An 11977-nucleotide genomic window follows, 5' to 3' on the forward strand; every position below is an offset into this window, starting at 1 on the left:
CTGACCCCTTTAGTGTTCAATGGTCTTTCTTCGGGTGCTTGAAGTTAACAATGTCTGTTGTTTATGAAATAAACTCATTTATTTAAGTTGAAGCTTCTAATGCTCGTGTGCATATAATTGATAGGTTTGCCTATAATAATTCTTCTTCTTGAAGGCATTTAACTTCTTTTTTTTTTTTTTTTATGCAACACTTGTTTTTTTTCTCCTCAGACCCCACATACAGTATTATTGTAGTGGATTATTTTGACCTTGTCATTGAACAAGCACATGACAGAGGGGTGGAGAAAGCTTTGTAAAGGGGCACGGCACTAAGTCTCCCACGGCCAATAAGAATGACTGACCCTCTCATTTAGCACTATAGTGTCCAGATCAACACGCTGTTTGATCTGGTCACTGAGAGAACTCCAGTTTTTTTTTTACTTTACTCACTGGAAATAGATTGAAGCTGGCGCTAAGGTGCCTCTGGCAACTTTTGCTCTGTCATAGTAGATACAGACCCACAGATTCCTTCTGGCCAATCTGTCAAACATATGCAGTGAATCTTCTTTTTTTTTTATCCATATCCAAATCTACTCAGTCATATTCAGTTATGTCTGCTTTGAATTAAAGAGCCTTGAGGGTTCTTCTGTGGAGCTGTTCTGTCCTTTTTCTAGAGCTCCTGCCAAGGTAAGATGCTCCACACAGACACTTTGCATAAGTTTCTTGAAAAAACTCTTAATTTACTTTTTCAACTGAAAATGTATGATTCATTATGAAGTGTTCAACTTTTTTTCTGTTGCTATGTAAATGTTTTGGCTAATTTGATTGAGCACATTTAAGGCATTTTACACATCTATGAATTTTTGATTTCTGAACTTTAATACTTCATATAAGACACATAAGCTTAGAGGAGGCCCAGAGCATGGCTGCAGGGAAGAATCTGTACTTCACTAAAATAATCATATTTCAGCATGGAACTCCTAGATTTTACTGAACGTTACTGGTGCTGATCTGTCAAAAATGTTGTTTAGTTAAAAAGTTTAAGACATAAGTCTTCACCTAGACAACAAGCATTTTGTAAAGCAGGAGTAGACTCAGTCAGAAGTCCAGTCTTTGGAGAAGCAGGGATGGTTTAAGACATAAAGGCTCAAATAACAGATGATCACAATAGTCACAATGCATTTGTTTAATGGTTTTAGTACAAACAGTTTTGTTGGACAAAAAAGTTTAAAAAAGGGGTTCCCATTAGGGTATTGGAAGTTGATTAAACTTTTACAGCCCAAATGTTAAGTAAACTTACCTAAACTATCGGTGACAATATTTAAGTGGTCTGTGTGTTGTGATGAGCTCTCTCACGCTGCCACTTTCACTGCTTTATTAAGTGCTTATTTTGTTCTTCTACCTGGCTAACATGAAGCTTGCACTATTTGAGACAGTTTTTAGCTTGAGGATGGATCTTTAGTGAGAAAAAAATAAAACACAGTTTAGTGGAAATAAAAAAAGTACATATTCCATGCAGACAGTTGATATGTTGAAGCCAAGCTGAAGATTGGTGGTGTTCCGTTCACAGAATGGAAACATTTAAACATTTTCTTTCTTATGATTTTGCAGATTTCAAAGAAAACTGACGGAGGTGAATCAAAACCTGAAACATCTACATCTTTTATTTAATAAAGGTAAGAATCAAAGTCAAAATCTGCTCTAAAATACAAATGGTTTGAAAGGTAATACAGAGTAGAGAGACCTTCAGTTCATTTAGTTTGTAGATTCCACAAAATATCATTGAACCCATTATCTTTTTTAAATGACTCTCTTTTTAAAAACCTAGCATGTATGAAAAATGTGTACAAAAATTTGTTACTACAAAGAAGGACAAGTGCTGCTAAGTCATTATTTATCCAATAATAAAGCACGCTATAGGAATAAACTCAAACATCTAATCACCTTTAACTTTTACCATGTTAATTTATTAAGACACTTTTACCAAAGGTTCAAATAATCCCGTATAAGAAGTATAAGGCCTCCTTAATGTTATTCATATAAAAAATTATGTTGCCAAATTACAGTGAACTAAAAACCTTTATTTTATTAAAAAAATGTAAAAGTCTATACATACAAAGATCTTTATTCATTGTGATTCAAACACAGCAAACCCCTAATTTATATAATTTGACACATTGTATACAAGTTGCATAGAGACTGCTGGTGTTAAATTACTCAGAAATTAAAAAATGAAACATCTAGACCTTATTCATCAATAAAGAATAATTTTTTGCATGTGTGACATTGTTATTTTCCTAGAGAAATGTACTAAATGCAGCCATAAGCAAAATGCATATTGCTGATCTTAAAGCTAAAGGGAACCTAATGAGACATAAAGTCAGACACATAATGTTAATGATCCAACCTTACATAAAGCTCCAGCTGACAGCTTTCAGTTTCTCTATTAAAACACAAAAAGGCAAACAAATCATTACATGCAAAGCCTAAAACAGGCGCCACCACTTAATGTTAAATAATGTTGGCTTCAAGCAATTTATATGCAAATCTAAAAACATTCACCCAAGTGTATACTACATGATTTTAAGATTTTATCCATAATGAATGACTAAGAGAGATACAATGAGTTTTTATTTTTATTTCCCACTTATGTATCTGTAGAACAGCACTAGAGGCACAATTACAGCCGCACAGCTGCAGCTAAAATCCCAGCTCAATAACAAAAGTTATTCTACACATTAAATATTCACCACTTGCTGCACAAGAACGGCTTATCCAATAAGTTTTCAGAGCACTAAACCAATTCATCAACCAAATCAAGTCCTGCTCGCCTGAAAAACGCTATATTATCACCCACTTTAGAGCTAAGCCCTGAGCTATGGAGCAGTGTGAATAGAACGTGTTTTCATGGTCTGATCAATGTACTCTTTGTACAGTCTGCCCCCCGTGTAAACAATACAGTAAGCTTTTACCACTCTGTAGATACACTGTTATTCATCTCCTCTAAAGTAAAACTGTGGGGAGATCAGTGGCTGGGAGCTCAGTAAACTCATGTAGAGAGCAATTCAAGCAAAGGAAAACCAGAAACTTTACGCTTAATCTTAAACTCTTTTATTGACCCGGACGAGTAAGTAATTGAAAAAGAAAATGTCCTAGATTTGTTTAACACAGGAACCACCAGCAGAGCAGGGATGCAAAAAGAACCTGCTTTAAGATAAAATACAACATTAATAGCCGTGTAGTAATTTAATTTAATTGCAACAAGAAAAGGGCCTTTGCAAATAACAAAAAAAAGATTCATGCCTTATCAGCGCACATCCCATATAAAAATGACTAAAAAGGCTTTACATGATAACACTTCACTGAAATAATGGGGAAATGTTCTTTTAAATTTAACATAATAATCAGTAACAAGTGTTTGGGGCTTTTTAAAGGAAGTCGATATACTGACTCCTACAATAGAAAGAGCCCATATTAGAGTTAGAAAAGTGAATAATTTCTCTTAGAGGTAAAAAGCTGACAGCTTGTCAGTCGGACCCTCAGTTTAAGCAATTTAATAAATATTAAACTGAGCTTTATCAAATCCAATCAACAGGATACTATGCTTTGTAGCAAATTTATTCATTTTATTTAAAGAAATGTGCTGCATTTTTTTCCCATTTTAACAAATGTCATGTTTTAGAATTATATAACCTGATCTTGTGAGCTATATTGCTATGAACTGGACCCCAAATCATGTTTTTCTGCAAATATGCTAATAAAATGTTTTAATCTTGGTAAAAATAACCTGCTTGACAAAGCATCAAATACAAAGCCAAACTTTATCTCATGTCATATACTGTATAAAACTGTTTCACTCCCAATAAGTGAAGTGGTGAAACCAATGCATGAAGCAGCACAAGGTTTTACAGTTAGATGCAATCAGCCGATGTACATTTATCTTCTCACTATCAGAAAGGATTAACCGTGAGGGGATTTGCACACATTCTCTTTTTTTCCAAAAACATTTACTTTAAACACAAATTTAAAAGAAACTCTAACTTCACTACTGTATTTTTTTCTCTTCCCTCAGCAGACTTTTGTATTTAAGGAAAAATGCCAGTTGCCATCGGGGGGCCTCAGGGCTACACACCACCTGAGGGTGGCTGGGGATGGCTGGTGGTGGTTGGGGCCTTTATCTCTATTGGCTTCTCCTATGCAACTGCCAAGTCTATCACCGTCTTCTTCAAGGAAATCGAAGTGATCTTCAATGCGAGCAGCAGCCAGGTGTCTTGGATCTCCTCCATCATGTTAGCGGTCACATACGGTGGAGGTGAGCTGCACCCCACATCACAGGCCGTTGATAACACTTGACATTTTGCCCATCAGGAAGATCAACTGAATCAATTCCTTGCTTTTAGCATGAGTGTAAAAGATTTACTCATGCTGTGTTCAGTTAAAAGTCAATCTATCTTTTTTTTCTTTACTTTTTGGAGAAATGCAGCCTTTTGGACAGATCTGTCATTTAGGGACAAAGGAGAATCTAATTCTCGCACTCATACAGCAGACCAAACTAATAAATATGTTATTCTGCGAGAAAGAAAAAAACCCCACTGCAGTTACAACATTGATGTGTTTTTGCAACACTATCTGTCTCTTGAGCAGTTGAATAGGCCTTGCTTTGTATAGCCATTGTTCTGTGTTGTGCTTTGAGAGTGGAAGACCACCAGGAAGTTTGGCTCTGCTGCTGCTGCTGATGAGATGAATAAGAAGGTGGATGATGTCACAACCTTCTGGACCATTGAGTGGTGATAAGAGTCTATTCATGTACTCAGAGTGGAGTTCAAAGGAAATTTCATTGTCCCACATGGTTCCCAAATCCAAACTCTATCATTATCTCTAATAATGTGTTGTACACTGTACACCTACAAAAAAAGAAGGATATTTTAGAACACTTGTCCCCAAAGTTGGGGCTTTCCTCCAAGGTGCTTACAGGAGGGATGTAGTACAAATCAACTGGATAAATCACCAGTTCTGAGAGTTAATTTACTGTTACATGGTTAAAATAAAGTTTGGTAGTTTTGTGATCTAAAGGAGATTGTAGTTTATTTTTGCAATATGAAAGACTGCAGTAGACCTCTCTTTCTTTAACCGTTGACAAGACCAGTCAGAGAGGGCAGTGAAAGGTTTGAACCGACATATTAGAGAAACATTAAAAATAATAGGATTTACTTCTGTTTTCAGATTAGTTTTGCATTCACAATAAAAAAGATATTCAGTTCACCTTTCTTGTATTTCCATAAACTTACACATTAAATCAGACAAAACATTTTAGATACAAGATTCTAAAATGTATTTCATTTGCTAAGCCACAAACAAAAATGTTTCTGTTACTTTCTTTAAATTCATAAGTTTAAATTAATTGGTATCTGATAGATTTACCTTTAAAAATGGTGAAACAAGCTGTTCATCAATTCTCAAGTTTTCACAATAAATTGATATAATTTTGCTCCAATAATCCTTACAGAAGTGGTTTAGCAGTACCAGGTTTGTAAGCTGCCTCTCTTCCACAAAGCTCACCATCTATTTCCACGAATATCTCCAGAACAGTGTAATTGTTGTCCTTAAGCTGATTAACCTTGGCTTTATGCTCAGAGCCCTTTGAGAGACATTTCTGATGAAGCTTTAAGTTCCTGACTAATGTTTTGAGATGTGGCATCAACTTTACCACATCCTGTTCTTTCCTTATAATATCATCTATTTTTGGAAGTGAACCAGTCCCTCTGCAGTAAAACACTAACAAGATGTGCCACAGTCACGCATCATGGGATACTGTTCTGAGCTCATAAGCTACTCTCATTCCTCCAAATGCAACAATAGATATTATGGCCAACAACTTCAAACTGTCATCAGGAAAGGAAAAAATATCCCAAAAAGATAAAGTATTTGTCCCTATGTAGATTTGCAAAATGTAATATTTGTTTTAATGATCATTTTTTTAGTCAAGGCTCTTGAGTAGCCTGTTAGCACACATTTTAAACCTAGTAACATTAATATCTGGGTGAATCCCTCATCTTTTACCCTTAAATAAAGAACCTAAAGCAGGTATCTGGAAAGTAGATTTAGCAGTCTTGAGAATGTATCCCCTTGACTTTTTATTTCAATGTATATATTTATTTTGTTTTCCAATGTATTATAGAAGAATGTTGTTTGTAAGAAGTTCTGCCTAAATTTATCCACAGGTTTTCTTCCATTTTAATAATTTGAGTGTTTTAGATGGACCTGTTAGAAGCTTATAATATAGGACCATCATCATTTTGGGTTTTAACCTAAATTGTAAATGTAGCCTTTAACAACCTTCTAATATGCAAAAGTCTTATTTTAAACAAACCATTTAATACTTCTCTAACAAATGTAACAGAATTCTTTTAGGCGTTTATTCTACGTAATTGATTTTGCAAATCCTAGTAAGAGACCTCAAGCATAAAAAGTTTAATCTGATTTAGACGTACAGTCTAAAAAATACGAAACACTGAAAACAAAATGAATTATGCCAAATGTGTATTATATACAACAAACAACTGAAACACTTCATTCATTGTAAGGCCTCATTACTGTTCAATGTAATCATGACGTTGAAATCCTTTAAGAAATCAATGCTTCTTAGTGTTTGGCATCTAGTTTCCCTTGCATGTGGGTGCAAAGCAACACGTAGGCAGTGGTAAGCGTGTACGGTGTTATTCTATAAGACTGTTTGATTTGCCTTTTTACGTCACAGAAAGATATCAACACATTTTACCTATAAAAATAAATAAATCCAAGCTTTTTTTATAGCTCCTCACATGTCTTTACCAGAGGTGTCAAGTAACACAGTACATATACTTTGTTACCTTACTTAAGAAGAAATTCTGTATATCTATACTTTACTAGAGTAATTATTTTGTAGACAACCTTTTACCTCTACTCTTTAGCAATTATCTCTACTTTCTACTCCTTACATTTTCAAAATAGACTCCTTAGTTTTGTTTCATTTAAACCTATTTTTGTTATGGCCTGTTGATTTAAAAAAATAAATAATAAAAACCATCAAATGAATTTGTTACATCCTGAAAATGTACTTCTTTGTGGTTGGACTCTGTGCTGCCCCAACTTGTTGTTGGCCACATAACAAAATAAATTGATATTCACAATGATCTAAAGTTAAATTTGACGCTGTTACCATTAGTTATAAAACTAAGAAAATGAAGTATAAGAAAGTTATCATCCAGAAAATGTTCCTTTCATAGGATAGCGCAGGTTTTAAACATCCATCTTTAAAAAAATCCCTGCACTACTTTAACTTTTTGACTTTAATTAGCTTTAAAAATTGTACTTTTACACTTTTACTTGAGTAAACATTTAAGCTGATACTCTGACTTCTACAAAAGTGTTTTTAAACAGTAGGATTTATACTTCTACTTGAGTAATATACAATAATATTTCTGACACCTCTCGTCTTTGCATGCCGTGGCACCTGTGCTGTGACAAATGACCCTCCTTGCAAAGTTAACCTTTTACTCCTACAGAACCGAGATGCTTTGAGTCCATTTGCCTATGGGTGGAATGGTCTCAGTCAAACAATTGTTACTAAGTTGTTCTGAGAGATGATCATCATCTGTTAATGAAGCACCTTTGCCCCAATAGACGTTGTCACAGTGTGACAATGTTCCTTTTAGACAATGTGAGTTTCAGCACTTTTTGATATACAGGAAAATATCTACAGTTGTTTAAAACCACAAAATTATAAACCAACCAAAATAAATGTGTAAGTCACAGTGATAGGATTCCAGATATACCAAGAATGAGTCATTTAATGTGGAGGAGAGGTGGCTCTATTTCAATCTCCTCACCAGGTGACAGAGCTCCAGGCTGTCTCTAAGGTTAAATCCAGCTGCTTGGATCTAACATATCATTGTGTTGGTCCTAATCTATATCTTATGGCCTCTCATAGGTGAGCTTTGGAACACACAGTAGATGGAGTAGGAAACCTGAGAAGTTTGCTTGTGAGTTCAATTTGTCCTTCAACATGACAGGCCAGAGCAAAGTCTGTAGTGCAACAGATGGGAGTCACAGTAAATATATCCACGTCTAAGTCCATCTTCCCTAGTTTATGATAAAGAAATAAAATGAAATTAAGAATTTTTGCTCAAGCCAGAAAACCATTCCTGACCAACAGACTGTAATTCACCTTTTGTTGGATGTAAATCATTTTTCGTGATGTCGCTAGAACTAAAAATATCTAGTATGGGCTTTATTACTCACAACATTTTTTATTTTGCAGAAGCATTTTCTCAATCTAAGTTTTGATAGCTCCATGTGATGTTACTCCAATCTGTCCATAATGACTTAGTCCATCCATTTTCTATACCAACTCAGTCATTGTTAAGGTGCAGGGGGCTATAGACTGTTTCAGTGGTCATGAGGTAAGAGGTTAATGGCTACATCATAGACATTCAAGTCTATCAGTCTATCAAATTAGGAGTGACAATGACGACCCAATCACATTTCCGGATGTAACATAAACATTTGCGTTGTATTATAAGTGAGAATAAGGTGAGAATTTTTTTTCTCTGCTGTGAGCAGATGTGAGCTTAGTCTGTTCAAGTATGTATAGTTATCTGGATATTTTCATCTAATCAACAGGAGAAGTTCAGTAACAGCATACTGTTACACACCTTTCTATTCTCTTCATTTTTGATTCATCACATTCATAATATTCTACACTGGTTCCTACCCAACCTTTATGCCCTGAGCAACCCTTTCTGAAAAGTGGAAGGAAGGAACTCATTGTTTGCATGGAGATGGCCTGCATTACAATTTAAAAACCCTTTGTCTCGCAACGTGCTGGTAAATGAGTTTGGACAACCTCTAAACAAAAACTGTCAGTTTCCATTTAGCTTCACTGGGGACTGCAGGGATTTGGCAGGAAGGCACGACTGTCTTCCATGTGGATCCTCGTACTCATTTAGGCTCATTGGTATAAGTGTTAGATGGAGATAGTGGTTTGCTATCCCAACTCTAGACGCATTCTAGTCATTTGTCTGCAAGTTATAGCAATGTTCATAGATTATTTTTTTTTTCTTTTGAATTTGGCATGCATTTTGATAAGCTATTCCACATATTTCTCATTAAGGCAGCCTTTCAGTGTGAGGTGCAAAAAATGCCAAAAGGGCAAAAAGTATTTCTTTTATCTTCCTTGTGCAGAGCAGTGATCACCCCCACCCCCTCACACTCAAGTCCAAGACACACAATCTTATTCCCACACTAACTTGTCTAAAGAGTTTAATATTTGAAATCCAAGAGAGTAAAAAATTCATAGATAATTTCATTTTGTATGATCCATGGTATTGTTTAAATTGTTCCAACGCGGTGTTTGTAGTTTTCTGACAGATCACATTACCAACGACATGAAAACACATCTTTTGCTGTGATGCACTCACAGCAACAGAGGAGGAAGCTGTTTAAATTTGCCAAAACACTAATGTGGCAATAGAGCCCCCTGGTGGAGGAATTTGGAACATACATAAGATCTGGGTTTCAAAACTGAATGTCTTTTATTAATAGTTTTGTGTCCTTTTTTAAATAATATTTTCAGGTCCTATCAGCAGCATCCTGGTGAACAAATTTGGGAGTCGTCCTGTTATGATGGTTGGAGGACTCCTGTCTGGAACTGGGTTTGTTGCTGCTTCGTTCTGCAACTCAATTGAAGCACTTTACTTTTGTGTTGGTGTAATGGGAGGTTGGTCTTTTATTTTTTTGCTTTTTGCTATATTTTCAATTTAAGTCAAGTAAAAAATCAGCTGTTCACATGCTTTTTATTTATTTATTTTTTTAGGTATGGGATTATCCTTTAACCTCAACCCAGCCCTCACTATGATAGGAAAATACTTCTTCAAGAGACGACCAATAGCAAACGGGATTGCCATGGCTGGCAGTCCTGTTTTTCTGTCTACGTTGGCTCCTCTTAACACCTGGTTCTATGATCAGTTTGGTTGGAGAGGAAGTTTTCTGATCCTGGGCGGCCTGCTTCTTAATTGCTGTGTAGCTGGTTCGCTTATGAGGCCAATAGGACCAAAACCCAAACCTGCAGAAAAGACAGCTGAGAGAAAGAGTGTAGTGCAGACCATTAACAGCTTCCTGGACTTTACTTTGTTTAAGCATCGGGGATTTTTACTCTACATCATGGGCAATGTTGTCATGTTGTTCGGCCTATTTACTCCACTGGTGTTTCTTTCTAATTATGCAAAAAGTAAAGAAATCCCTAAAGAGAAGGCAGCATTTCTTCTGTCTGTGTTGGCTTTTGTTGACATGGTTGCTCGGCCCTCGATGGGCATTGTGGCTAACACTAAGTGGATCAGGCCCAGGGTACAGTACTTTTTCGCTATTTCTGTCTTATATAACGGTGTGTGCCATGTTCTCGCTCCAATTTCTGTTGACTACAAAGGCTTTGTTATTTATTCCATCTTCTTTGGATTCGCCTTTGGGTGGCTGAGCGCAGTGTTGTTTGAGACCTTGATGGATCTGGTTGGAGCCCAGCGCTTTTCAAGTGCTGTGGGTTTGGTTACTATTATGGAATGTGCTCCTGTATTGTTAGGGCCTCCATTGCTTGGTAAGTATGCATTCTGCTAAGAATTTTTTTTTTCAACTATTTACAATTTCTGAAACAAAATAGTAAATTATGACTTGTTCTGTCTTTACAGGAAAGTTAAAAGACATCTACCATGATTACAAGTACACATACCAGGCCTGTGGGATTGTTCTCATCATCTCCAGTGTCTTCCTGTTTGTAGGCATGGGAATTAACTATCGACTGCTGGACAAGGAAAAAAGAGAGGAGGAGAGGAAGGTCAGGATGGGAGTTAGACAACCAAATCCTAGCAGCGATAACTCTGGCAAAGAGGTTGGAGAGGTTAGGAACAGAGAGGACTCTGTCTAGTGGTCTATTACATGCTTGCTTGCATTTAATAATGCAATTTAATGTTGTTCCAAGATGTGTTTATTCATGTGAAATATTAAACATCATGTATCTGGTTCATTATATTGTGTACTTGAACAGTACCAGTAAAAATACAGATCGATTTGCAAATCAACTTTTACATTTTTTGTCTATTATAAAAGCCCTTTAAGTTAGAATTTAAATTCAGGATAAAATGCTTCTTTGATGCGAAGAGACTTGTATTAATGTTTGTTGCTCCTTTAATTTTAGGTTATATATGAGTCTTTAATGTTTAGTTAGGGAGTCTTACTAACCTTTTTAACCTATGGAAGTACATTTGCATGCTGTATTTTATGATGTACCAGCACAAAAAAAGACCAATGTATTTCAAAAGAGTTTGGTATTTTTTGAATGAACACCGTCCATTTTTTAGATTTACAGGTAATTTTTGCACCTCTCTTACTTCATGCATCAAGCAAACATATTTGTGCAACTTTTATTTTCTCTTGTAAATGTGTTTTTTTTTCCATATCAGTTAATCATTAATCATTTTACATATGATCAAATCTTTAATCGCTGCTTTTTCTGCACCAACTGCAGTTCGCTGTATATATGAAAGTGATATTACATAGACGAATAAAGGAAACATGTAAAAAGGATGTCTTTCTTTGCTTTATTTCATAACTAACAGATATTAGCACATCATTCCCTGAAAGATGCAGCCAATCATATTTATGAGACAAAAATAATATGCGGTCCAATAAAGAGATGAAAATAGTACAAAATAATAGTTACTTAACTGTAATTCATTTTATTTTATTGAGCCATTATATAAAAGACTAACACATAAGATCAAATAATTGTAAGAAATGTAAATAAACACTTTTTTTTTTAAATTAAGAAACGGGTCTAGATTTGACTAGGAAAGTTTTGATCACTGTTATTCTCCTTAGACTTAAACAGTTACAAATCACGGTTATTCTCCTTAGATTTGGTATTAAATCAATAGCCTGTGAAAAACTGCAAATAAAAGTCCTCATGCTT

At 35.4% G+C, this 11977-nt stretch overlaps 1 protein-coding gene across 2 annotated transcripts; it reads left to right on the forward strand.

Moving 5' to 3' along the window:
- Nucleotides 1-358: 358 nt before the first annotated feature.
- On the forward strand, nt 359-11574 carry slc16a1 (solute carrier family 16 (monocarboxylate transporter), member 1). 2 transcript variants are annotated; one of them, XM_015400163.1, is made up of 6 exons: nt 359-666; nt 1591-1655; nt 4052-4291; nt 9593-9736; nt 9833-10606; nt 10698-11574. In XM_015400163.1, the coding sequence occupies exons 3-6, from the start codon at nt 4075-4077 to the stop codon at nt 10931-10933; spliced, it is 1371 nt and encodes a 456-aa protein (XP_015255649.1). In that variant the 5' UTR covers nt 359-666; nt 1591-1655; nt 4052-4074; the 3' UTR covers nt 10934-11574. The 2 variants fall into 2 exon arrangements, with proteins under 2 accessions (XP_015255649.1, XP_015255650.1); XM_015400164.1 differs by having other exon boundaries at nt 4055-4291.
- The last annotated feature ends 403 nt before the right edge of the window (nt 11575-11977 follow it).

The sequence above is a fragment of the Cyprinodon variegatus genome, unplaced genomic scaffold, assembly GCF_000732505.1.
Source record: "Cyprinodon variegatus isolate N-32 unplaced genomic scaffold, C_variegatus-1.0 Scaffold1079, whole genome shotgun sequence".
Classification (NCBI taxonomy): Eukaryota; Metazoa; Chordata; class Actinopteri; order Cyprinodontiformes; family Cyprinodontidae; genus Cyprinodon; species Cyprinodon variegatus.

Bases quoted from the DNA above. Each gene is read 5' to 3' on its own strand.
- slc16a1 (XM_015400163.1), top strand. From the start codon at position 4,075: ATGCCAGTTGCCATCGGGGGGCCTCAGGGCTACACACCACCTGAGGGT. The intron at 4,292-9,592 runs GTGAGCTGCACC...TAATATTTTCAG, and splicing joins AGCGGTCACATACGGTGGAG to GTCCTATCAGCAGCATCCTG. The intron at 9,737-9,832 runs GTTGGTCTTTTA...TTATTTTTTTAG, and splicing joins TTGTGTTGGTGTAATGGGAG to GTATGGGATTATCCTTTAAC.